Genomic DNA, 27,450 nt, shown 5'->3' with positions numbered 1-27,450 from the left:
CGCCAGCTGCCTGCCTGCCACTGAGGTACGCACGACCCTGCCTGGCCTCTCCCTTCTCTGGTTGCTCCACCCTGACACCCTAGCTCACTCCTGCAGTTTGGGTACAGAAAGAGGAGAAGTGCTGGGAGGTCTGCGGGTCAGGGACAGGGTGTGCTTCTCCTTCAGGGCTCCATCACCACTCCCGCTAAGGGCAGGGGCCACAGACTCACTGCCTGTTGCTTTTCCGGTGGTATAACTTGGTCTCTCTTTTAGGTGTGCAGTACATTACCTCACTGTGTCTTTGAGAGTGGTTTTCTCTTTCTCTGTCTTTCTCTGTGCCTGCCTCTCTGGTGTCAGAGGCTGCCTGCTTAACCTCTGTGCTCCCTTCGCAAATGTGGCAGCCTGCGTTCCTAGGAATCTGATCTGGTCACAGCTGCGTGGGGACGGCTGGCAGCCAGAGTCTGCCCTGCTCCCTCATTCCAGGAGAAGACACTTCCTAGACTTGGTTCTCGGGAGGGGTTCTGTTTTCCAAAAGGAACTCTGCATCAATGATACATTGATCTCTGGAGGGCAAATAGTGGTGGTGGTGGTGGGGTCTCTACCTTTACTCAGCACCTCTGAGAAGGCTTCTGTTTCCCCGGAATCCTCCCCCACGGACCCCTCCCCCCCAACACACGCACTCTGAAATAGCACCGTCAGACAGTCACTTCTGGGTTAGGCATTGTTCCCATCCTGGGCTGCCTGGGTGTAAGCACAGAAACTCACTGGCTGGAGCCCTTAGTCTATGTAGATCTGAAGACCCCAGGCATCTGATATCATCCAACCAAGGCTCTCCATCCTGTGGGAGGCTGGGTGTGGTGGAAGATGTTCCAAGAAGGGGAGGAGGGGGAACGAAAGATAGAGAGTCCCAGGCAACCTTCTCACACCTCCTTGTTTAGAAAGCCCAAACTCTATATGGAAGTGGTATCTTGCCTTTTAGGATATTAAGTCCTCTTTGGACATACTCTCTCCTGTATTTCCTTGGTTAGCTTCATTGGCTGGCTGGTGAGTGGACTTCCTTGGGTCTGAGGGACACCAAGGGAAAAGGGTGCACTGAGATGAGGCATGTCTTCAAGAGAGAGAGAGAGAGAGAGAGAGAATGCTCATGGGGGGAAGGGGCAAAAGGAGAGGGAGAAGCAGACCCCACCCCTCCACACTGAGCATTGAGCCTGACTCAGTCTCAGAACCCTGAGATCATGGTCTGAGCTGAAGGCAGACGCTTAACCGACTGAGCTACCCAGCACCGCCCTCGTTACTTTTTCATTTCATCCTGTTTATCTCTTTCATAGAATTGATCACAACCTAAAAGGAGTTCATCACCTGCCTTAGCTGTTAGAGTGTCTCTAACCTACTTACTGCCAGAGCCCCAGTGCAGTGGAGTCAATGAATGGATGAGGGAGGCAGCTGATGTTCTGGAGGTGTGGAGAGGCTGGATGCCATGCACTGGTGGACATTCCCAAGGCAGTAAAGCACCCTTGAGTTCTAAGGCTGTGGCTGGGCACTAGGGTCAGGCAGGGCAGGATCCAGGTAGAACAAGTAGTCCCTAGACGAGCGTGGCTGGAGAGTGGCTGGACAGGGTGGTGGGAAGGCAGTGGGGATTTCTCATTTTACAAGCTGATGTTGGGTAAGCAACATTCTCAACTAAGAAGACGGGTACCAAATGGTTGTATGGTCTCGGACCCACAGATGTCAGAGCTGGAGGAAATTTTAGGAGGAGGTAGAGTGTACTGGTTGAACACCTGGGCTCTGGTGTCCCTCAACCCTGGATTCGAATCTCTGGATTGCCACGTGCTGGGTGCATGAGCTTGGGTATACTGTCGATCTGATCTGAACTTTATTTTCCATGTCTATAAAATGGGGGTAATAAAAGTTCCTATTTCATAAAGGTTAGATCTGAAAATATATGCAAAGGACTTAGCTCAGTGCTTGGCATATAGCAGGTGTTTAAAAACTTCTGGTTCTTATTGCTGCTATTACACTGTCTAATCTATTTACAGGTGGACAATTGGGGGTGAAGATGAGCCCAAAGTCACTGACTCAGTGGCAGAGCAGGGACTCACACCCCGGGCCACCACACCTGGTCCAGTTGTACTTCTTTCTCTTCCTCTAAGAGCCCTTGGTGGTGGCAAGAGGACCAGTCCCAGTCCTAATGGTTTCCCCTCTTAGGTCAAAGTCACTCTTGGTTCAGAGGCTCCTGCTTCCCTGAAGGTGCTCTTAGCCTAGATATGAAATCTACCTAGCTTTCCTTGGAGGGATCCTGGCTCAAGTTATCCCCACCAGGGCCTTTGAGTGGCCTCTAGATGGGACCTCTGTCCCAGAGTGTTACCTTAGCTCCAGTGAGCTTTCCAATTTCTGAAGCAAAGGCCACATGAGAGTGGTTCCATTGGCTCATTCTCATCAGAAACATTATCTTAGTTTATAAAGAAATAACAGCACTTAAGTTAATTTTAGTCCCCATGATGCCTGGGAGCTATAGCAACCAATCCTATAAAAATGTGCATCTGTCCAGATGGTGAAACATATCTGAGGAGTCCGCCAGCAGCCTGTATTGAACACCAAGGCTGAGCATCAGCTCTTCGCCTCTGGATCAGGGAGATGCCTTGGGGAGCATGTGGAGTAGAGGTCCTTTCTTGGATTCCTCACTAGAGTCTTTGAGAACTTAATGAAAGCCATGAGCCTTCTCTACAGAAAGATGCACAGACACCCAAACTTTTACAATCAATTTTTGTAGGTTTGAGGGTCTCTGGAAGACGAGTGTTGGGCACTATTCCAGGCTGGAATGCTATTAAAAGACAACCCCCTCACTGAGTGAATGCCAGCTCAGTGTTGGCCACTGTTCTAGACATTTATTTTTTTATTTTTATTTTTTTAAAGATTTTTAAATTTTTATTTATTCATAGATACAGAGAGAGGCAGAGACAGGCAGAGGGAGAAGCAGGCTCCATGCAGGGAGCCCGACGCGGGACTCAATCTCTGGTCTCCAGGATCACATCTCCGGCTGCAGGCAGCTCCAAACCGCTGCGCCACCAGGGCTGCCCCTGTTCTAGACATTTAGAGCATTGCAGCAAACATGACATGTGAAGCTCCTGCCTCCCCTTGTGGGGGAGACAAATAATTTCTGATAATGACAAATGATAGGAGGGAAAAAAGACAGGGTAAGTTGGTGTGAAATATGCCTGTGAGAGAGGCAAGGAGGCTGGTTCCGGTGGGTGGTCGGGGGTAGGGGGATCTCTTCTAGGAGATGACACTATAACACCTGAAGGATGAGGAGAGTTCAGGCACAGGAAATTCAGACAGGCAACTGGCCCTGGCAGAGGTAAGAGCAAGTGCAAAGAACCAGGGATGGGAACAATGCTAGGGTCCATGAAGAACTGAGGCCAGTGTCCTCGAGTAGAGTAAGTAAGAAGGAGAGGATGGCAAGAGAGGCAAAGGCCATATCATGTAGAAGTTTATGAGAGTGTTCTCTGTCTTCTCCCTTTCCATGTTATTCAAGCCAAATCCATGCTCCCAGAGGCACCTATTCCAGCAAGCCTTCTCCAATCCAGGGATCCCTCCACTCTGAACCCCCAGAGTCTATATCACTCATGTGAGTGGACTAATGCATAAGGCATGCCCTCTTAGCAAGATCCAAAACTCCTGCAGGACAACGACCAGATATCCATTCTTATATCACTCAAAGTTCCAGGAACGCACTCACAAACAGTCATACATTCATCAATATTCTCATAAATTTTCTTTTTTAAAAAATATTTTATTTATTTATTCACGAGAGACATAGAGAGAGGCAGAGACACAGGCAGAGGGAGAAGCAGGCTTCATGCAAGGAGCCCGATGTGGGACTCGATCTGGGACTCCAGGATCATGCCCTGGCCCAAGGCAGGCGCTAAACCACTGAGTCACCCAGGGGTACCGAAATTCTCATAAATATTCAACCAAGACCTGTTGCACTGAGAAGTTCATGTAGCATAAGAATGAACCAAATTGAATTGTGATGGACTTAGCCTCCCCAGACCACTTTAAACCTGGTGATCTTAGGCAAGTGACTTAGCCGCTTTGAGCCTCTGTTTCATTATTAGTAAAATGGGCACAATAATAATACTTAGTCAAGGACTCGCTGGTGAAGATTATTAAGTCTCAGCAAGCCGTGGCTATTGCCACTCCTATGATCATTATCATCAGTCACCTTCTCTATTCTATACTGATGACACAGATTCCCCAGCTAGAAAGCAAATTTCTTATATGTCTATTTGTGGTGCAACTAGAGTCAGAGTTGTTATTTTTAGATCATACCCCCAATCATCAGCGATGATGCCACCAGAGGCGGCTTCTCTTGTCTGCACAGAGGCCAGTCCTGGATTTGCCTTCGTCACAGATACAGCCCCCTGGAATTGCAATGCCCTCGTTGGCATTGCCTAATCTTGGAAAGATCACTGGTCGTGAAGTTGGGACACTTGGGCCCGGCTCTGCCCCTGGGAGCCTTTGGGTAATCCCTTGCCCCTTCCAAGCCTCAGTTCCCCTCGGAACAAGGAGAAGATTGTTCCACGTGATTCCTGTGGACCCTTCCAGCCCTGGCACTCCATGAGTCTGTGTAGGTAGCAGCCCCAGAACCCCTGAGGCAGCCAGGGTTGGGGAGCCTAGTCAGGACAGCCCACCAGAAGAAGAGGAGGAGAGAAATGGAAGATCTGGCTGGCTTTGGCTGTGGCGGGGAGGGGGAGAAGGAGGAGACAGAGGAGGAGGAGGAGGGACCAAGGGGTGGAGGGGAGACAGACCCAGCCCAGAGCTGCGAGTGGCTTCCTGTTGCCTGGCTCTAAACGCTCCACATTCCTGCAGACCTTCACTCTGCCCAGAGCGCACTCCGCCAGCTGCCTGCCTGCCACTGAGGTACGCACGACCCTGCCTGGCCTCTCCCTTCTCTGGTTGCTCCACCCTGACACCCTAGCTCACTCCTGCAGTTTGGGTACAGAAAGAGGAGAAGTGCTGGGAGGTCTGCGGGTCAGGGACAGGGTGTGCTTCTCCTTCAGGGCTCCATCACCACTCCCGCTAAGGGCAGGGGCCACAGACTCACTGCCTGTTGCTTTTCAGGTGGTATAACTTGGTCTCTCTTTTAGGTGTGCGGTACATTACCTCACTGTGTCTTTGAGAGTGGTTTTCTCTTTCTCTGTCTTTCTCTGTGCCTGCCTCTCTGGTGTCAGAGGCTGCCTGCTTAACCTCTGTGCTCCCTTCGCAAATGTGGCAGCCTGCGTTCCTAGGAATCTGATCTGGTCACAGCTGCGTGGGGACGGCTGGCAGCCAGAGTCTGCCCTGCTCCCTCATTCCAGGAGAAGACACTTCCTAGACTTGGTTCTCGGGAGGGGTTCTGTTTTCCAAAAGGAACTCTGCATCAATGATACATTGATCTCTGGAGGGCAAATAGTGGTGGTGGTGGTGGGGTCTCTACCTTTACTCAGCACCTCTGAGAAGGCTTCTGTTTCCCCGGAATCCTCCCCCACGGACCCCTCCCCCCCAACACACGCACTCTGAAATAGCACCGTCAGACAGTCACTTCTGGGTTAGGCATTGTTCCCATCCTGGGCTGCCTGGGTGTAAGCACAGAAACTCACTGGCTGGAGCCCTTAGTCTATGTAGATCTGAAGACCCCAGGCATCTGATATCATCCAACCAAGGCTCTCCATCCTGTGGGAGGCTGGGTGTGGTGGAAGATGTTCCAAGAAGGGGAGGAGGGGGAACGAAAGATAGAGAGTCCCAGGCAACCTTCTCACACCTCCTTGTTTAGAAAGCCCAAACTCTATATGGAAGTGGTATCTTGCCTTTTAGGATATTAAGTCCTCTTTGGACATACTCTCTCCTGTATTTCCTTGGTTAGCTTCATTGGCTGGCTGGTGAGTGGACTTCCTTGGGTCTGAGGGACACCAAGGGAAAAGGGTGCACTGAGATGAGGCATGTCTTCAAGAAAGCCCAGCTTGCCCAAGAGAGAACAGAAAGACACACATTTCCCCCCAGAAAGGACAGCATTCTACACAGAACACAGAGAGGATATTTTCACTAGCAATTCCCTGGGGTTAAATTTCTATCTCATCCAAGTGCCGATAGTAGAGGGAGAAGCAAATAAGTAGGTTGGCAGACTTAAGGCGCACATCCTATGTGCTGTCTTAGGTAAGTAAGTCCTTTGGACTTAATTTCCCTATCTATAAAGTAAGAAGGTTGGACTTGATGGTCTTTGACATCATCTGGAACTTTCAAGGAAAAGTCCCTTAAATTGAAGTCCACGGACTGGCCTTTGAATGAGCTTAAAGGCATCTGCAAGCCACTTAAAATTGTTTGTATGGTAGTGTGTGTGTGTGTGTGTGTGTGTGTGTGAGAGAGAGAGAGAGAGAGAGAGAGAGAGAACGAGAACAAGAAGTGTTCACAGCCTTTACTCTTAAGATATCCTCAAATGGATGTACTACTTCCCAAATAGCCAGAGGGCATGATGATGTGGGAGATGGAGTGTGGGACTGGAAGCAGATGTAATTGCGGGAGGATAAACAATTTTGAAAGGGAGTGGTTGGGGGAAGAGAGGGTTAACTCACAGTGCTCAGCTGCCACATCGACAAAGCCTGGAGCAAAGGGAGGGGGGAGGGGGGAAGGGATGCCTGGAGAAGAAATCAACTTTTGAAACTTTCTCCAAGTCCCACCCACAGAAAGGCTCTTCTTTGCCATGACTCATTCTGGGAGGAATGTGAGTTGCCACGGTAACCTTTTTTTCAGGGTCTCTGCCTGCTGGCTGGGAGGGGACACTGAAACACTCGGAACATCAGGCTCGGTCTGAATGTCCCCCACTCCCCACTCAGTCCCCAAATACCAGGACAGCAAACTCTAGGTCCTGCCCTGCTGATCTCCCAGGATCCCAGGGCAGCTGTGGGGCTGTGATAAACCTCCCCGACCTGAGGTTTGAAGACTTGAGTTTTAGTTCCACTGCTGTCAGAAGGTGTCATTTGACCTTGAACTAATTAATTCTCCTCCGAGAATTGAGAAACTGAGCCCCAGTTTCTCCTCCGAGAAACTGAGCCCCAGTTTCTTCCTTGGTTAGAGAGCAATAACAACAATCACCTCAAAAGGGATACTGCGCAGAAGAGAGGATGAGACACAGGAAACACTTGGTAAACTGTGGCCCCTCCATGCCCCCCCATGCATTGGGTTTTTAGAACTGATAAACTTATGGCATCCAAAGACTTGGTGAACTCATTTCCAGCTTTTTGGTCCAGCAGCTCCATAATCTCAGGGTTGTGTATAACTTCTCTTTATCAAAAATGCTAACAGTCACGTTTAAGCAAAGTAAATATTGCTTAAATCCATTTTGATTTGGGCACCTTCGTATTTCCCAAGAGTGTTGTACCCTCCAGTGTGAAAAAAGCATTGGCCAAGGCGGTGGTAGAGGCAAGTCATAACTCACAGTGAGTGACGTTAGGTAAGACCGTTCCCTTCTCTGGGTCTCCGCTTCCTAATTTGTTAAATCTAGATGGTCTCTAGGGGCCTTTCCAGATCTGAAGTCCTGCAAACGTAAATCCCAGAGGTTGCTTTCATGAGAAGAAATAGCTGGCCTACATTTTTAACCCCTATCCCCCTAGTTGAAAAGGAAACAGGAGAGAAGGGCTAAGGGATCTTGGGTTGGGTAACAGTCCTGTTAAAATCTTCATCCATCTGTAGAGACTTGTCAACCAATAGCATGGCTGGGGGCTGTTATTTATAAGAGCAGTTTTCCTTGCTAAAATAAGCTATAAATAGGAAAGGATGGTGGAGAAAAGACAAGAACTCAGGATGTGAGGTAAACCGGAGAATACTTGGCTTTTGAGGTTATTTAGATAGGTAGCCAAGGGTAGAGATAAACAGGGACAGACACAAACGAAGATGTAGACTACAAACATGGATTTTACCAAAAGACACCCACGGGCACAGCTAAAAATAAATGCCTGCACACATGTGCAAACACAGAAGGTCATACTCTCACATGCCTCCCCCTGAATGATATGATGAGTCACAGACAAGTTCCAGGTATACATCTTGGTGCACATACAAACCCTGGCCCTGACCTACACGGGCCAGAACAGACCGATGCTTCACCTAGAGGTCCTCAAGGCCACAGATAATTTATATAGACACATGTCAGGGCTGTAGATGCTACTGCCATCTGTAGCCACACACAGATGTGCAGAGCCAGACAGAACTACAGGTTATGACAATAGGTAGACACATTAACACATACGATACCAAATCACTGGTATTCTCTATCTTCACAGATAGAGAATGAGCATCAGAGGATCAGAGAAGGAAGATAATTACTGAAGGTCACATGGCCAACTGATGTCTGAGCCTAACTTTTTCTTTTTTCTTTTTTTTCGGGTTAGTTTTCATCTGCTCAGTTTGGTTTCACACCCGTGCACCTCCCTCCATAGGCAACAAGCCCTGTGGATGATGAGTGACAGGGGTACTTTCTCCCTCTTTGTTGGCCAGTGTGGCCTATCCCAGCCTTCAGGGCTTTGCCATTGGGGCAGCATGATGCATCCAGTAGGTGGCTGCTCATTTGCTTCCTGCTGGCTCTTTGCCTGATCCATCTTTAAAGGAGGAAATAGAGAGTTGGAGCTGAGCTTTCAGCCTAACCTGGGAATTAATGAAGCTACTTTCCTCTTCAGCACGGAGCCTGGATCTTGACCCCAACCCTGAACTCAGGGAGGCTGGGCTGAGCAGAGCCAGAGCCAGCAAGTAGTAACTTCGCAAAATTATTTAGAAAAGCCACCTCCTCTTATCTAGGTCAGAGCTGTCTGAGACAGGAAATTAGCTCTACCCTCATTCTCAAGACATACAGCTTGGTGTCTACTGAAAAATATGGATGGTGATACCAACTCTGTCCAGAACGGCGTTCTTTCAGACACTTGATATTGACCTATCTCATTGGGGATCCCTCTGGGTCATCTTATCTTAGTCATGACATTAGAATCCCAGACCGATCAGAGGAAAAAAGAAACAATGCAAAACAACGTGAATATCTGGATGGTTCTAAACATCTGGAAGTTTAGCATCGGTACCAGCCTGCGTGTGACCCTTGAGAGAGTTGTTTTCCCTCTTTGAGCCTCAATTCCTCTATCTCTAAAACCAGGAGCATGGCAAAGAGGTTTCACATGGCTTGACAACACTAATCCATTGGTACTGGCAGCCAGAGAAACTGCTCAGGATTCAGATGCCACTCTGCACTTTAGGGGAAAAGGTCATGTGATCGATTAGTAATGTCTGCCACAGGCACTGGAGGAGCAGGTTTAGACATACTCACCATGTATTTGCTATCTTTGGTATGTGACAGCCTGGTTTCTGATGTTCTTTCTCACCTCCGTTTGTGGTCACCCGGATGCAGCAGTGGCCCCTAGAGGGAGCCAAGGAGGAAAGCCTGAAGCCCCACCCTGGGCCTCTCCTAACCACCATGCAACAGTGAAACGTGGCATCTTAGGTGCGTTTATGGAATCTCTGTTAGGCTGATTCTAGTCCCAAACTCCAGGGCTGCTCTGGAGTTGCCCCAGAACCTCTTCACTCCTAGGCTTGAGCACCCATAATACCCTAAAAGTTTCCCTTAGCTTCTTCCCTTCCAGCAAGAAATATTAAAATTAGAAGCAGAGTCAAGGGACAGGTTGGGAGGGGTGATACTCTGAAAGGCTTCTATCTGAGCCGACTTAGAACATCAGGGCTGAAAGAATCCTTAAGGACGACCTTGCCCCAGGGTTTTCCAACTGTACCCACGGGAGAACCCAGAGATGCTCCAAGGGGTGTCTGAGCGTGGAGGACTTTCAGCCCCATCTCAACTCCACTCGCACCCGCTTTTGTTTTTTTAATTCCAAACTGATTTGTCGACCAGATCATAATAGATCCATGTTTCAACAAATGCAGAAGCCTTTAGCTGCTTCAAATATTGGACTTCGCAGAAGACCTCATTGAAAGAGAGGGCTTACATAATTTTGAACACCACTGATCTGAAACAATCTCCTCATTGTGCAGGTGAGCAGGGCCAGGTGTGGTCCAGGGAGTAGAGGAGCCCTCCCTAAGTTTGTGCAGTGAGCCGGGAGCAGCGTTGCCAAGACTGCATCCTAGGACTCACGACTTCCATGTCACGAGACCACCTCCGAGAGGCTGTGCTTGCTCCCTGGCACTGAGTGCTAGTGAGGTCCTACCGACTCTGGCGGCGCCTCTCTGGCCTGGCTCGGACCACCTTCCAAGTCCCAGCTCCCTGGCGGGCTTGGCTCACAGAGGGGGTTCCTTTATTAGCCTCCAGACTTGTTTTTCTCTCTTGGGGCTTGTTTACCAGGAACGTGTGTTTTTTGGAACCCTTGTTTCCAAGCCAAACAGTGGGAGAGAGATGCTTGGTTTGCGTCAGCAGCCCAACCAAGAGGCCAGCCGGGGGCCCAGGCTTCTTCACTGTGTTCTCTGGAAGCTGGGCTGGTGTCCCCTTGACCAAGAGGAGCACTGTCTCCTTTGTTCCACCTCGGCACCGTTTCTCCTTGGGAAAAACACAGACGAAGAGCCGGGGTTCTTGCCCTGGGATTTTTGAGGGGGATGGAGATTCTGGGATCCTTGGATTTTTAAGATGCTCTTCCAAGCAACATTGCTTACTTCTCGTATTCTCTCATAAGAATCGTCCTGAGCCTTTCAAGGTAGGTGTATTATTTCTATTTTACAGATGGAGAAATGAGTTGAGGCCCAGAGAGGGAAAGTCACTTTCTGAATGTCACACAGCTGCTAAGTGGCCGAGCGGGGATTTGAACCCATGAGTTCTATCTCCAGAGCCGATGTGCTTACCTTTATGGTACGCTGCATAACCTGTGGTTACCTGTATAACCACTATGATGTGGTAGCCAGAATCCACATGTGGCTACTTAAATTTAATAATTGAAATGAAGTAGAATGAAAAATTCAGTTCATTTACACTAGCAATATTTCAAGTGTTTGGCAACCACATGTGGCCAATAGCTACCATGTTGGACAATGCAGATATAGAATAATTTCATCATCTCCAGAGGGTTCTATTGGACTGCACTGCTCCATAAACCTCTTTCTACTCAAATCGAACTCAGATACTGTGCTCCACGTTCTTAAGAGCCTACAATTCCAAGACTGCAATCTAAAATTCCATGATTCTCAGATATCCTCCGGTTCTGACATTCAGGGATTTTTCAGTGTCCAGGGAGAGCCTGGATGAGGCCCTTTATATCTTGAGGGAGATGAACTGGGGGGCTGGCTGTACTTTTCCATCCCCAGAGTCTTTCTAAAGAGAGAAGTGACCTCAGCTTCGGGTCCTGCTGGCAGCTGAAGACGGGTTTTCAGCCGTCTCCAGAGCAAATAAAGGCAAAAGGAAGGGACTTGATGTACGGAACAGGGGGAGGAGGCAGCAGTGGGGTGGGGGTGAGCAGTGTCCGCATTTGATGACCACCAAGCCAAGGGAAACACACCTCCTGTTCCTCCCCTGGCCCAGTCTACTTTCCCTGTACCTCGGGCCAGTTCACAGCCCAGCTGGGCTCCATTCAGGTGAGCACCTGGGTGGGAGCAGCTGCCAAGAGAAACTGTGTGAAGTGAAGAGCTGGCCAGTGGTGGAGCAGGGCTGCTTGGGCCCTCGTTCAGCCCTGCCACTCACTCCCTGGGGCTCTTGGAAGATTCTTTCCCCTCTCTGGGCCTCAGTCTTCTCACCTGTACTATGGGACAGCAAGATATGCCTTAAGCCTCCAGTGGGATGCTCTGAGACACTTTGGAAAGGACAGATATAGACATCGTCACAAAGGAGGGAGTTTTCATTTAAAACTAGTAATTTCTACAAAGCTGTTTATATTTTCACTGGGAATACCAGATCTAGGTTTGATTGACAACGTATGTGTTCTAAATGTTGGGGTTTGACTCTGACCTCCCCGGGGTTACTGTGGCACCCCATTAGCTGTGTAAGATGGGTGCCAGACCTGTTTCAGAGAGGCTCAGGGAGGGATCTTGTGTGTGTGTAGGAAGTATGGCTGTGTGGGAAGAACAGTCCAGCTGTTCTCCTTCCCTCTCGTCCTATCATCTGGAGGGAAAGGGTTCTGGGATTGGTGATAAAGCATCTGGAGGGAAAGGGTTCTGGGATTGGTGATAAAGAACCCCAAACTTGGAAAAGAACTCTTTCTCCAAGATTTAGGGTCATTTTCTTAACACTGTCACTTCCTGCCTTTCTCCTCTACTCCCACAGTGGACTGAACATAGTCCCTATTAGGCCTAGCCCAACTCCATGAGAAGGGACGTTGTCAAGGCAGTTTGACTTGCAAGAGGCCTGAATGTTGCATGATTTCCTGCTCTCAACCACAGGCTCATCAGGAAAGTGGGACTAGGAGCCTACCCATGCCTTGTCCACCAGTGCGTCATAGGTTCCATATAAATGAGGCCTTTAGACACTAAATACACTATAAGATTTAGAATTATTTTTTGGTTCTGGCTGCAAAGCCAGCAGCAGGAAGGGTGAGTGTGCCACTGGCAAAGAGGCATAGGAAGGGGGTGAGGCAGGAAGGACAGACAAAAAAGTTGACCAACAAACCTTTCCCTGGTCAGAGAGGGGAACATAGCTGCTCTCTCTGCTCAGATGAAGGACACAGATTCTGAGGATGTTGGTCTTCTTGGCTCTTCAACCAGAAGCTTATTACATGTCCAGTCCTAGCTGGGGTATCTCTCCAATGACATGACTTCTGTCACTGGAGCCCAAACAACATCTTTTTGTGTTTCTAGCTACTGGTCTCACTTTGACCCTTTGACTTCAAACAGGCTCAGACAAGTCATCCATTGATGCTTTCTCTCCTGTTCCATTCATAAAATCGTATGCAGGGGTTGTCTTGCTTGTATCTTCCAAATGGGAAAGCAAGCAGGGAGATTTTTCCACCTTAGGCCTGGGGGAAACAAGCATATAACTGTGTGGGGCAGGAACATTCTAACAACCGCCTGGAAAGACTGGACGCCTCTGAGAGTTGAGCCAGGGTGAAGCAATGCCAGGCCTCCTGGAGGATCCCATTAAATTTCTGTTAAGTTTTATTTCATACACACATCATGAAATAGGAGATGAGGTTTTGTGTCTATTTTAATACAATAAAGGGCCATTATGAAGTCTGCTCCTCCTCTGCCTGTTTCTACTGTTCAAATGCTATAACCCAAGTGAAGAAGGGTTATACCACAGGTGACAACACATGCCAAGACCATTGTGTACCTGCAGCATTTTGAGGGCATTTCAAGAATCCAGCCTATGACCTCTAAGCTTACCTAGTCCTACCCTTACAACCGATGGAAGGGGGAACAGGGTCTGGAGAGGACAAGCAATTTAACCAATACACCAGGATATTTTTGAGGCAGATCAAGGACCCCTGGCATTTAATTCCAAGCCGAGTATTTTTTTTTTTCCATGATGCCAGGCTACCTCCAAGGTACTCAGTCAGTTGACAAGTCTTGGAAAGAGCTAGGGATAATGAGCCCAATACAGAAGTTTGTGGGGGCAAAAGAGGGAAGACATGGCCACTGCTCATGTCTCCTAAAATCTACTGGGGGGCGGAGGGAGCACTCCTGTTTCATGTAGGCATAGGAGGAACAGAGTAGACCAAAGTTAGAGGGAGGTAAATTTAGATCCGTCTAAAGAAGAGCTTTCTAAAGCCATTTGGAAATGAAGTCCATCTAGTGAGAACAAGAAATAAATTGACCTTCTTACAGTTCCTCTATGAGGGATGGCATTTTGGCAGTGAACCATCAGAGAAGATTCTGCTCGCAAATCCCTGGGCATCCTGAGATTTTTGGAGTGAAGAGGTTAGCATTTAGAGAGTGACGTCTTAGCAGTTACCAGGGCAGGAACATGTTTTAGATCTTAGCTAACATTCTTCAGCTGTGAAGAGGAAAGAGGAGACAACATGAACACATGCAAATATTTGGTTAGTTTCCCTAGGGGACAGAGAAGTGCTGTTCGTTCTGGGTAGAGTGGAGAAAAATGTGGCTACCCTCAAGCTCCCACTGGTCACACTCCAAGACTATTGTTTTCTGTTTTAGAAGGTAGATCTCATTGTCTCAAATTGGCAGGGGGTTTCTGCCTATTAACTTCCCACCCTTTCAAAAGGAGTAGGAAGGAGGAGGAAAAGGAAGAGGAGGAAGGTTATGGGAATAGGAAAAAAAAAAAAAAAAAGAATCCTGGAACATCAAGGATTTAAGGGTCCCTGAAGATGGTCTGGCTCATTATCTCCCAAACTTGACTAGTTAGCCAACCACCTTTGTGGAAATACTCTTTAAAAACGTCAGTAAATGTGGGCAGCCCGGGTGGCTCGGCAGTTTAGTGCCACCTTCAGCCAAGGGTGTGATCCTGGAGACCCAGAATCAAGTCCCATGTCGGGCTCCCTGCATGGAGCCTGCTTCTCCCTCTGCCTGTGTCTCTGCCTCTCTCTCTCTCAGTGTGTCTCTCATGGATAAATAAATAAAATCTTTAAAAAACAAAAAAACTTCAGTAAATGTACAGACAAAAGAGACTTTATATCTTTACCATAAATGGAGAAATCTTTGTCTTTTGTCATAAATGGGAGGAAACAATAAAAATAAACACAAAGAAGACAAAACAACTTTGTTGAATTCCAGCTGGATATAGTTTCCTGCGGAGGCTCTGAGCCAGAACCTGCTCTCTGTTACAAAGGAGATAGATGAGTGCTAGAAAGGTATTAGAGACATCTTAGCACCACACTGAGAGTTTCTCTTCATATTGTTGGGATTGGAAGAGAATTGAGTGGAAGCAGATTTCTCTTCCATCTTTTACTATAACTTAATACACACCTCTAAAATTACCCTGCATCTCACAGGAATTCAGTGTCAGAAGGAGCTCCCCCATCAAGAAGCCCTCCTCCACTCACTCAGCTCTCAATCTCTGTCTCCCCACAGGGTTCCCAGCACCATGAGGGCCTGGATCTTCTTTCTCCTTTGCCTGGCCGGGAGGGCCTTGGCAGCCCCTGTAAGTACCCAAAGAGCATATTTGCTTGGTCTTCCTCACACCACCAGTTCAGTGGCACCAAATCTGCTAGCCCTGGATGCTTGGAGGTGGTCAGGGACTTCCCTGTCTATCTCATTATTTGCCTTATTTTTTTAAAAGATTTTTTTTTCTTACACTAATAAGCACAGGAGAAAAATTGAGATGAGGACTGCTAGATGGAGAATCCAGGGAAGAGAGATTTCCATGTAAGGAGAAGGTGAACTTATAGCAGCCACAGAGAGGGTTGGCTGGTTTCCAGATCACTTGATGACAAGCAACAGGCTCCAATCTGGCCAAATTGGGGGTGAGGAGATACAGTTGTAAATCATAAAATCAAAGATGTTAGGGAAGACTGGAAAAGGGCAGGTTCAGGATCTGGGAAGTAAGAACATATAGATGGTCTTGGAGATGCTGCTATCTGAATGGATCTGCTCCAGTAGCATCTTGAGAAAACGTGCCAAGAAGATTTAAAAACAATTCAAGGAGAGCCAATCTAGTTGAGCTTGGGTCCTGGCCCTGCTTCTTGGCCAGGGGAGTGTGGAGCACCCTGACAGACACTCCCGCCAAGACCTGCCTGCAGGGGGCTGGTAGTAGTCATCCAAAGCTAAACTGGAAGCCAGTAGCGGAAGACGGAGGAAGAAGCATGCGGCCGGCCGACAGCTTCTCTCAACCCCTGATTCCCTCATCCTCTCTCCACTAGGAGGTGTGAGTGATGGTGGGTTCTGGCAGGTAGATTTTGTCAGAAGATTTGGCAGGGTTAGCATTACTTTCAGAAGAAGGCCTAGCCAGCCAGGCTCCTCTTGCTTCTTCCTACTCCCAAGTTGACATGGCAAGAAGGAATCACCAAATCATCATAATAATATCACACTCCTGGGGAAGCTAATGACATCTGTTAAAATGCATGATGTTCATGCCCAGTGGGTCTCCGTTGTCCCACTCTAAGATGAAAGGAGTTGGTCTGCATCAGTGGTTTTCAGATTCATAGGGGTTCAAAGCAATGGAAATGCTTTCCCAAGCTAAATCTTCGACAGATGGCCCAGATATAAAATACATAAAGGTGGGTGCTCCAGAGTTCCAATGAGCCCTGTGTTTGGCTTCTCATTTGCCCTCATCACCCCACCCAGGGCAGTCCCTGAGGCATAACCTTGGGGATCTCCAGTGAGCTGCTCTCCTAGCTTCTCTGGCTGGAGACACATCGTTCTGACCTCTCTGAACCCCATTTTTTCTTCTCAACAGCAACAGGAAGCCCTGCCTGATGAGACAGAGGTGGTAGAGGAAACCGTGGCTGAGGTGGCAGAGGTAGGTGGGTGGGGACCTCAGACCTCTACATTCATTCCCTGGAGAATGGGTCTCGATCCTGGAATGGGCGTTTGTCCCGTCCCATGTGCATACACAGCACAGATGTGAATCCTGTGTATCCCCCAATCCTGACGCATTCCTGAATGCTTCCCAAACCTTCCATGGCACACTAGAGTTGGAAGCTATGATTTTGAAATTTTTAATTTTTAAGCTATGGAACAATTTTTCTTAGGTGAACACCCACTGTCTCCCCATACATTAAACATAAAGGGGGCTTTGCGATGTGGCTGGCAGGGGTGGCGGGCTTGGTACCCCTCCTGTTCCAACACCTCTGCCAGCCTCTGAGGCATCTCGGTGGGTCTGTAAGAGCCCATCCAAATTCTGGACCCTGACATTATGTGCTTCCTGTGCCCTGGGCCTGGCACACCTTTCCATCTTGTCTCTCCTTTCGTGGGACCCGAAGCTTCAAGGAAATCCCCTCCAGCATTTGCCTCTGAGGGTAGGAGCCATTTAACTCACCCTTCTCCCTCCACCCCAGGGACCTGTGGGAGCCAACCCCGTGCAGGTGGAAGTAGGAGAATTTGATGAAGGTGCTGAGGAAACTGAAGAGGAGGTGGTGGCTGAAAGTAGGTCCCTTTCTTGTGTCTTGTCATGACCAGTCTTTGTCTTCTGATGCTTGAGCCCAGGGCATGGGGACAGCCTACATGAGGTTCTTTCCCAAGGAAATTCAGGGTGGGCTGTGGAGGAGAAACTGTTGACTCAAAGGTTAGGAATATTCTCTGGAATCTAGGAATGATCTTTGTATAGCCAGTCTGTCAATTCTGTGAGTGTCAGGAAGGGATGTTCCCAAGCTGGAAATGGCCTCCCCCCCTCACAGCTATTTGCCCTGATTCCAAAGTTGGGTTTCACGACATAGCTCATATAATGCTACCCTTGGAGTAGGTGCCAGAAAGAGAGAAATGTCCTTCGTCTCCAGCCCACCATGCTGGCATCTCCTTCCCACAGAGTACAGAGGCATCATACCCAAGGGGTTAAAGCAAGGACCTGGGAGGCAAACCAACCTAGATTTGCCTCTAAACTTGTTGACTCATGCTGAGAGTGCCTTCGGACAGCCTGCTTAGCTCCTCTGAGCCCAGCTTCCTCATCTCTAATGCAGGAATGATGAAGACCCTCACCACACAGCTGCTGGAGGATTATGAGATGAGGCACCAGAGCACTTGGCTCAGTGCCTGGCAGGGCAAGCATCCAATAAAGAATGACTAAAATACCCCAAATCATGTATCAGGAGGAAACGGCTAGATTGAGCTGTCATCCTGAAGGCACAGAGTTTTTGTTGGAGTAGAGGGGCATCTACTGAGTCTGTTCCTCCCCTCCTCCAGGCCCACCCTCATCCGGTGTTTACCAGACACAGCTGGGCTCTATTGTTCAGTGTGGGCCTCAGGGCTCTTCTCCCTCTTCCTTTATGGCCACTCAAGTCTGTTTTGCTTGGCCTCACAGCTCCTTGGCACCCTGACAACAGCCGATTTTCCAAGTCATTCTTGAAAGGTTATTTTATAATACCCAAATGCCTCACTACCACTGAGGAACAGAGAGCTGAGAACACAGTGGTTATTTCAATCCTCAAGGGAGTTACATGGTATCCAGTGCTCCTAGGTCCCAGATTAAGCCTGCAATTCCCCAAAAAGTACCTGACCCTGACCTCACACTGAATCTCTAATCCCCAGACGGAGCCAATTTCTCCCTTAAATGCCGATTGCTGGGCTCAGCAGAAGAGAAAGGTCTCAGGGTTGTCCAAAGCCCAGAGTGGGGGCCATGGGCGACAGTTTTACCCAAGGATCAGTCTGGTTGGGCTGGGGTGGACCCGGTGGTGCTAACTACATGTCCTTGTACTCCACCAGACCCCTGCCAGAACCACCACTGCAAACATGGCAAAGTGTGTGAGCTGGATGAGAGCAATACTCCCATGTGTGTGTGCCAGGACCCTACCAGCTGCCCTGCTCCCATTGGCGAGTTTGAGAAGGTAAGGGTAGGGGGTTGGGGGATTGAGCCCTTGCAAACATGGAGTGGCTGCCCAGAACACTAGTGGCTTGGTGGCTCTATGGGGCAGCTCTAGTCTCAAAAGTTCCTTTGCCATGTAGTCACAAAGTGGAAGTAAGGCTCTGAAGCCTCTGCCTGTCACTGGGTTTCTCCAGCAACCAGCAAGAATTTATGTGGCACCAACAGGTTCCCAGCTCCACACCAGATCTAGAAAGGAATATATCAAGAGCCTTCCCCTCTCTGAGCCACCAGACACTGAAATAGGGGCTTTCTCTGCTTGGGAGTAGCCTAGCAAAGCATCAGGCCCAAAAATATGGGTTCTGGGGTCAGACTGAAGGTTGACTTCAAACCTCATTGCCACCCTTTTAACTTAGCTGTTAGATCTTAACTAAGTGCAGAAATTTCCCAAGTCTCAGCTTTCTCATCTCTAAAGTGGGTATAGAAATAGGCTTTATTTCATAGGACTATTGTGTGGATTTGTTAGGAAGTACTTAGTACCCTACATATGCTATATAAAAAAATCTTTCAAACCCATCCATTCTGCCTCCAATAGAACTCATTTATCCAACCATCCATTCATCCATCCATATGATTATTTGTTGAGTGCCCACTCAAGACAACCAATGTGCTAGTGATGGCCTAGCTCAGGATAGCAAATCTGGTATCAGCATTATTCCCACAACCTCCTATCTGGGTTCTCCATCTTTAGTCTCTCCCCAGTACAACTTCTCCTATGGGCCCCAACTTTTAGCATCCTTGCCAACTCTTCCCTCCTCCTCACCCCTTTTCTCCCATCCCACTGGTCTCCAGTGCCCATCAACTCTCCCTCTGCAGCGATATATAAGCAATTTTGAGTAAGCACATACAGGAGGTTCGACACAAGGCTCCCAGCCTCCTGACAGAGATAGTGCCACTGTCCCTGTTCTGCCCTCAGCACCTCTGCTCAGCCACCCCCATGTACAGAGATTCATTAGGAGGACTCGCATGCCTCAATGTACAGTTGTACTCACAGTGAAGACTTACTGCAGTGGCATGTTAAAGACACATAGCTAAAAAATACTGGAACAAGACATAGGGAGAGTCTGGAGGAACCCATGTACAGGCTTGCTTCCTTTCTCCACCTGCATGAGGGGTCTTACAAAATGCACTCTTTCCTCAGCTACAAAGATACTGGCACATGGGAGCAATGTTTCTGCTCAAGGAAATCCATTAGTGAGTTAGCACTCAAAGTTTTCATTGAGGACTGGTCACGTAGGCACCCTCTGCCTAGCACATACCCAAATTCCAGACTCCCAGAAGGAAAGCAGAAGTTCAGCATAAACCGAATTGTTTGTACAAGCAGTCTAGGCACAGTGAGGCGTCCTTATCTTCTATGGAAAGTTTTATGGCAGCACAAGGACTTGTTTACCAGCCAAGTTCTCGGATGCCAGCCAAGGGCCAACATCACAAGCAGGCCTATCTAAGCATAGCAATCCCAGGCTCTCTGTGGTAACTTTCTCCTGTACCCTCTGCCTTTTTTGCCATCCGCATCTTTAACTCATCCTTTCCAGATCTGCCAGATTTGTTTTCCCATGTCTCAGCCTGATTCTGTTGTAGCTCTGCTTGGAGACCACCGGTGGCGCTCAGCAGGGTCCGAACATCGGCCCGGGAGCCCAAAGAGCGGGTTCTTATTGCAGCCCCACCACTAAGTCACTGCTTGGCCTTGGGCTCATTGCATTCCTCGCCTGGCCCTTTGTGTCTCCACCTCTGAAATGGGCAAAGATGGTGGTGCCAGTGAAGGGCTTTGGAAGTGAAGACGAGGTGCTCTGTGCTTTTTGCCGACAGGTATGCAGCAACGACAACAAGACCTTTGACTCTTCCTGCCACTTCTTTGCCACCAAGTGCACCCTGGAAGGCACCAAGAAAGGCCACAAACTCCACCTGGACTACATTGGGCCTTGCAAATGTGAGTCTGTCCTGGTGGCTCTTCCAGGCTCCCATCTCGCAGGAAGAGCCCTGATCTGGTGCTGACACATGCTCTGCCGCCCCATGCTAAGTGACATTGGGCAAGTCTCTTCCCCTCTCTGAGCCTCAGGATTGCCATTTATAAAAGGAGAGGATTGTCTATGAGTAGCTTCCTCTGGGCTCTGCATTTAGGACACCTCCCAGGAAGGACTGAGCAATTGTGGAAGCACAAGGTCAGGGTGGATTTTTGGAGCCTCTTGCTGGCATCCAACACACCGCATTCTTCTTCTCTAATGATGAGGATGCTCTTCTATAGGGCTAACCCAAATCTTTACTGCTTCAATATTGTAAGGCAAAAATGATGTTCTTTCTGGGCCTATAACAGATTTTTGTTTCATTTACAATTTTTAAAAAAATTTAAGTAATCTCTTGCATTACACAACCTCAAACTCACAACTCTGAGATCAAAAGTCACATGCTCTTCTGACTGAGCCAGCCAGGCACCCTGGGCCTATAAAGTGTTTTGAAAATATTTGAATTTGAATGCTTTAAAATATGGGGCATGCCTGTCAGTTAGTTCCCTTTAGGCCCTGTTACTCTGTGTTGCCATATCCTCGGCATTTTCACTCCATCACATTCCTAACTGCCCACTTGAAAAAGATGAACCATCCTCTTCTAGAAACCTGGGAGTTAGGTATTTGGGGGAAAGAATGCCAGGATATTGTCTAGCTTTTTTTTTAAGATTTTATTTATTCATTTGACAGAGAGAGAGAGAGAGAGGGAGAGAGAGAGAGAGAAAGAGAGAAAGAGAAAGAGAGCACAAGTAAGTAAGGGGAGCAGGAGGTAGAGTGAGAGGGAGAAGCAAGCTCCCTGCTAAATAGGGAGCCCAATGCGGGGCTCAATCCCAGGGTCCTGGGATCGTGATCTGAGCCAAAGGCAGATTCTTAACCAACTGAGCCACCCAGGTCCCCTTTGTCCAGCTTTTTGTTAGTGATTCCAGGTGCAGATTTCACTGGCCTGGGTGCCTCCCGGGTACATCTGGTCCTCCTCCAAGATAACATCCATGTTGTGTTGTGTGCCTGGTATATTCTGGTATCACATGCTATGGGGGAGGGCCACTCACCTGCCTCAGGTATACAGAGTGCACAAAGGTGGAGAAGAAAACCAGGTTCTCCTGTGGTCAGCCCCACTTTCCCAGTTCTGGGACCCAGGGCATGAAATGAGAAGGCACAGGAAGGAGGCAGGGGGAGGGGAAGGAGGACTGGGGAAGGAATGTTGATAGGAATCTTTGGGCAGTGAGATTGAGAAGTGTGCCAAGGGGCCTTTCACCAAGTGGCTCTTACTGTCCTCTGGGGCATATTGTTCACTTGCTCCAACTCCTAGTGTGTCCACTACAGATGTTCCCTTCTACTCCTCAGCTGGTGGTGGAGAAGGTCGTGCTTCTAACCACAGAGGGAACTTTCCCTAGACTTAGGATGAGGGAAGGATAGGCCTCTAAGCCCCAGGACAACCATATGCCCTGGATGGTGGATAAGGTTCTGATCATGTGGCCTCGAGCAAGCCCCTTCTCCCCATGCTAACCAATAAGACCAATAAGAGGGTGGACTTGGTCTGACATTCGGGTATTCTGAGTTCCAAAGATCAGGATGGAATCATTATCATGAAGAATGTTCTGGTGGGTAAGCATTACTGACCTCCCCACCCCAGCTAAGCTGGGCCTATGGATAGACGTTATTCCTCAGCCTCTCAGCTTCAAACCTCTCCCGGTGGTTGGAATCACCAGTGTGGGACCTGGGCCTCTGTCTTTCAGGCCCCATCATGCAGAAAGGTGCAAGAGTCACTGGAGTGACCCGTTTACCTTAGTAGATCAGATTAGGCCAAGGGAACAGCAGGCATGTCTTTGTGTCTCCATTTGCAGAGCATTCTTCCCTCCACACGGTCTCCTTTGCTCACTAGGGTGAAGAAACTGGCCCAGAAAGGCCGAATCGCCCACTGAGCCAAGGTCGCTGATGGAGCTAGCTATAGGAGGGGCCCGGGGTGGGAAGCTTGGCCTAGCTGGCACGTCGGCCCCCAGGCACGTAGGGTCAGGGGCTGTGCTGGCAACTTCTGTGTTTTGAACCTAGACATCCCCCCCTGCCTGGACTCTGAGCTGACTGAATTCCCTCTGCGCATGCGGGACTGGCTCAAGAATGTTCTGGTCACTCTGTACGAAAGGGATGAGGACAACAACCTTCTGACCGAGAAGCAGAAGCTGCGAGTAAGTGCCCCCTTTCTGGCCTGTTCCAGGCCTCTGCCCAGCTCTGAGCCAGATGGCTCCTGGCCCCACCCTCGCTGAGATCCACAAGGTCCCAATCCTAAAACTAGGCCCCCAGGTGGGAGCCTCAACCCCTGCTCTGACGAGTGCCCTCATTCTGGGTGCTGGGACACAGACATCTCACGGCCTCTGGAGGCCCACTGTATGCGTTCACTTCTTAAGGACCCTGAGAAGTCTTGTAATCAAGAGACCTGCTCAGTTCATTGGTTTAGCCCAGTGTTAAACACAAAGGGACACAGACAGGGGACACAGACAGCCCTAAGCTTTTCTCCTTCGGAGTCTGTGGATCTTATACTTTATTGGATCTATGGAGCACTTGGAGTACTGATAAAGTACAGATTCCTGAACCCTACCTCATGCCTATAGAATCAGGGTCTCTGTGAAACCAGGCCCAGGAAGCTGCATTTTAACACACTCCCCAGATGAGTTTGACGGGGCAGCTCTATGGAGATAGGCTCCTTTGCGATCAGCCCAGGCCTCCGCTTTTGTGGATGAGATACTGGCACCCATCTCTGCCTCTTCCTTCCCTCATTCTGAACCTTGGCCTTAGCTGGCCTCTTCTGGCTCTGGCCTGCTGTCAGTAGTGGAAGAGGCCCTGACTGGCCTGGACTGTCTCCGCCGGACCCTTTGTCACGCAGTGTCTGCTCTCACAGGTGAAGAAGATCCACGAGAACGAGAAGCGCCTGGAGGCTGGAGACCACCCCGTGGAGCTGCTGGCCCGGGACTTTGAGAAGAACTACAACATGTACATCTTCCCTGTGCACTGGCAGTTTGGCCAGCTGGACCAGCACCCCATTGACGGGTAAGGCCTCCGGCCCTTGGATCCCTTAGTGTTGGTATAGACAGTGTTTCAGGTCAGGGCTGGCAGGTGCACTGGGTCTGGTCAGAAACCCTCTCGGCCGTCTCTGCTGCTCCCAGCCCTGCAGCCCACAGTTTGTTTGCGCAGGGACCGAGGCAAGGAGGAGCAGGCATAGGAGAAAACACGCAGAACCGAGGGGAAGAAAGCCAAATACGTTTTCATGCCAGAAGAAGTGGAAGTCAGAGGGAACTGAAAATCCCTCCTTACCCCTGTGCATGCTGGCCTTGCGTCTCCGTTAGTTGACGGAGAGTGAGCTAGGGAGGCGCTCAGACTCCCTGGGCCAGCGCGGCGGAGGTGGGGCAGCCTGCGTGCTCACAGTCCCTCAGCAGGACCTGAGACCCGGCCCCGATAGGGCAACATCCACGGAGCCAATCCCATCCACGTTGCAAGCCTTGGTTTAATTGTTTTTGCTTCTTGTCCAAAAGTGAAGAGCCTTGCAGGTCCACCACAGAGCAGTCAGGCAGCTGTCAGCAAACACTTACTGAGCGTCTGTTATGTGCTCAGCGCTATTCCAGGCAGGAGCTTTAACAGTAATCAGAACCGACATGGTCCCTGACCCCGGGAAGCTCACGCTGTGGGTGATGATGGGCTTCTGACGATCGAAGAAACAAGTGAAAAGGCTCCCAGAAGGTGCAGGTGGAGGCCTGCTGCATGTGAGGCCGAGTAGTGATTGTCAGACCCTCAGCACAGCTTTCTGGTCTCCTTTTGCCGGGTGTTCTTGGGGGAGCAGAGAAGGATGGGGCATGCTGTTGACATGCCTGGGGGAGCACACTCCGTATAGGGGTGCTCCTTACTGGAGGCTCGCCCCTGGTTCTCGGTGCAGGCTGTGTGCCTGGAGTCCGCCCACCTTGTCGGCCATCCCCTGCGGCCGGGGTCTCCTGAGCTCTGGGAAACTCCCTGCTGCTTCTCTCCCAGGCTCTTTCCATGGCTGGGATCCAACTGAGTCACTCACGGTGGAGGGGGAGGGAAAAGTCAGGAGGACATCTGGAACTCAGGCTGAGCATCTGGATTCCACCACCATGAGAGGACCAGGAGAAGAGACTTCCAGCTGGGGCGATGGGGGCGGTGCATCTGGGAAAGTGCTCCAGCCTGGGCCAGGGGATCCGGCCGTCCCCTCTTCTCATCCCAGAGCTGCGTGGTGACCTTGCCCGAGCCCCTGCTTCCCTTAGGGCCTTGATTTTCCGACCGATAGACTATGTAAGAGGAGGGAGTGTTCCTTCCCGTTCGAACACATTGTGTGATTCCTTCTGAGTTGGGAAGGGCGAGAGGGTCTGGGGGTTAGAGAGAAAATTGGAATCACAGTGCGGCCCCTTGGGGAAGAATATTTTGAGGACAACTAGTTGAGGGCTCTGGGAAAGAAGGAGAAAATTCATACATGGGCTCTGGAGTCAAGGCTGGCCGGAGGAGTAGGAATGGAGGACGGTGGGAGAGAAACGAGAAGGCCTCCCTCTCACACATTATGATATAAAAAAACTAAAGCTCCATGAAGGTTACGGTTCTTTAGACCCTCCTGCCAATCCCAGTCCCTTCCCACTTCTCCCCAGAAGGCAGCACTGTTATCATTTTGATATATCTCTTTTTAGACTTCAATTTTTAAAAGGGGGGGGCGGTGCAGTGTGGAGGGGCAGAGGGAGAGAGAATCTTAAGCAGGTTCCATGCCCAGGCACAGAGCCCGACGTGGGGCTCTATCTCACGACCCTGAGATCATGACCTGAGCTGAAATCAAGTCGGAGAGCTTACCCGGCTGAGCCACTCAAGCACACTTAGACTCTTTCCTAAGCATTTGTAGCTACACAAATGTGTGTCCACCAGAAACACACATTGTGGTTGCATACCAGATTTTGGCCTACCAATAGTAGAATATTTTCATTTTAAGTTTCTTTGTCCCAGTTCTCAGCCAATTAGGTGCAATTAAATGCACCGAGAGGCCTTTGTTACGAATCCATGGGATCTCAGAACGGGAAGGGCTCTTAGACATTATGGTCAACTCTCCCCGCTTCGATGGAGGAGAAACAGGCTCAGAGGGAGACAGGGCCTGCTCTAAGCCCCACCGCAGGTCCGCAGTACGGCGAGGGGTAGACCAGGATCCTGGCTTCCTGTTCTGCTTGCACACCCCTTCCTTCTGCTCTGTGGGGCAGGCTCACTCTCCCCTGGCTCTCGTGGAATGGGGGGGCTTTCCCATGCCTCAGGCCCTCCAACCTCTTGCCCGCAGGTACCTGTCCCACACGGAGCTGGCCCCGCTGCGTGCACCCCTCATCCCCATGGAGCACTGCACCACCCGCTTCTTTGAGACCTGTGACCTGGACAATGACAAGTACATCGCCCTGGACGAGTGGGCGGGCTGCTTCGGCATCAAGGAGAGTGAGTGTCTGAGCAAAGGGCCACTGTCCTGTGCCCTCTCTGTGCCTCGTTAACTCCTTTTTCTGCTCTTCCCGTCCGGGTGGGCCTTGCTTTCTCGGGTGCCTTCTGGTCCATCCCCTTTCTCTTTCTCTTCCTCAAGCGCAGCACTCGGTCTGTGCCTCGCACTATTTTGGTAGCTGGCAGGCACCTAGAGAGGGGATAGGAAGTGTCACTTGGCAGCGGGTGTGAGTGACAGGAACAGGCCGGGGTCAGGGAGACCACAGTTCTCAGTCTTCATCCTCCTGGGTGACCTTGGGCTGGTCCTCCGACCTGCTGGCCTGGGGTGGGGGGACCCACCGACTGCTGGGGAAGCCGTCTTCCCCTGTACAGGGCCTCACTTCTAATTCTGTTTTCTCATCTTGCTTTGCAGAGGATATTGACAAGGATCTGGTGATCTAAATCCACGCCTCCTTCCGCAGTCCCGGATCCTCCCTCTTTGATCTTTCCCTTCCTGTTTCCCCCAATGTTTAAAATGTTTGGATGGTCTGTTGTTCTGCCTGGGGACAAGGTGCTAATATAGATTTAAGCGAATACATTAACGGTGCTAAAAATGAAAATTGTAACCCAAGTCATGACATTCTTAGTCATCACACGGCTGTCGACGCCTCTTGCTCACCCACTAACGGTCCCCTTCTCTTGCCATTTGCTGCGCTGCCTCATGTCCTAGTGGCGTAGGGGTGGGAACTTTGATCTGCTCGCGTCTGCCTTCGACACATTGCATCTCCAGATTTTCTCTCTGTTTCTCAGTTTGAGACTAATGCTCACCAAGTTAGTCTTTGTGTTCGTTTTATTTCAGGGTATTGGCTGCTGGGGGGTCACCCTCATGTGGCCTGAAGGTAGGGCGAAGGGAAGTAGCAGGCACGTGATGCTGGCAAGGATGTTTCTGGGGCTGGGGAACTAGTGGGAGAAAGTCCTGCAGAGCCCAGCAGCCAGAGCCGCAGATGACAAGGCGGTCACTCACAGCCAGGACCTGAGTCTGTGTTAGGAAAACATATTAATTCTCATATAAACCCAGTTCCTCACCATTTTCCTCTCATCTTTCAGTGCCATTTCTCTTCATGTTAGGCTGTTTGTACAAACTTTTGGGAGCCGGGGTGGTACATCAGTTCTCTGGAATCCGCCAGGCCCCTGGGGGGTGGATCACCACACCCTGTAGGGCTTCTCCCCTCCTAGCTGTCTTTGGGAAACGCAGGACTGGGAGGCTGTTCGGACCAGAGAGGCCAAGGTCAAGAGCAAGGTGTAGAAAAATTGTAAAATAGAAAAAGTGGTGTTGGTGAATTGGTTTTGTTTTGTTTTGTTTTGTTTTCACATTTGGATAGCTGTCACAAGAGGTCTTTCCCTCAGTTTCCAGCACGTTCTTCCTTTTCTCCCTTTCTCACGTTTTTTCCTCCTATTAATCAAGAGAAACTTCAAAGTCCATGGGATGGTCGGATCTCACAGGCTGAGAACTCGTTCACCTCCAAGCATTTCATGAAAAAGCTGCTTCTTATTAATCGTGCAAACTCTTGCCACGATGTGGGGAGTTTGACAAATCTTTCAAAATAAAAAGTAATGACTTAGAAA

At 49.6% G+C, this 27,450-nt stretch overlaps 1 protein-coding gene across 2 annotated transcripts; it reads left to right on the top strand.

Annotated features, from left to right (window-relative positions):
* SPARC (secreted protein acidic and cysteine rich) lies at positions 1 to 27,450 on the top strand. 2 transcript variants are annotated; one of them, XM_041749377.1, is made up of 10 exons: positions 1 to 25; positions 14,947 to 15,016; positions 16,271 to 16,333; positions 16,872 to 16,959; positions 18,232 to 18,353; positions 20,195 to 20,315; positions 22,438 to 22,571; positions 23,282 to 23,430; positions 25,700 to 25,848; positions 26,258 to 27,450. In XM_041749377.1, the coding sequence occupies exons 2-10, from the start codon at positions 14,960 to 14,962 to the stop codon at positions 26,284 to 26,286; spliced, it is 912 nt and encodes a 303-aa protein (XP_041605311.1). In that variant the 5' UTR covers positions 1 to 25; positions 14,947 to 14,959; the 3' UTR covers positions 26,287 to 27,450. The 2 variants fall into 2 exon arrangements, with proteins under 2 accessions (XP_041605311.1, XP_041605310.1); XM_041749376.1 differs by lacking the exon at positions 1 to 25 and adding an exon at positions 4,765 to 4,899.

Source organism: Vulpes lagopus, chromosome 3 (assembly GCF_018345385.1).
Source record: "Vulpes lagopus strain Blue_001 chromosome 3, ASM1834538v1, whole genome shotgun sequence".
NCBI classification, from domain to species: domain Eukaryota; kingdom Metazoa; phylum Chordata; class Mammalia; order Carnivora; family Canidae; genus Vulpes; species Vulpes lagopus.
The sequence above is the reverse complement of the archived record's forward strand: the minus strand, read 5'-3'. Positions and strand labels throughout refer to the sequence as shown.

Excerpts from the sequence above, each read along its gene's own strand:
- SPARC (XM_041749377.1), top strand. The coding sequence starts at position 14,960 with ATGAGGGCCTGGATCTTCTTTCTCCTTTGCCTGGCCGGGAGGGCCTTG. Across the intron at positions 16,334-16,871 it reads CCGTGGCTGAGGTGGCAGAG|GGACCTGTGGGAGCCAACCC; the intron begins GTAGGTGGGTGG and ends CCTCCACCCCAG. Across the intron at positions 18,354-20,194 it reads CCATTGGCGAGTTTGAGAAG|GTATGCAGCAACGACAACAA; the intron begins GTAAGGGTAGGG and ends TTTTGCCGACAG.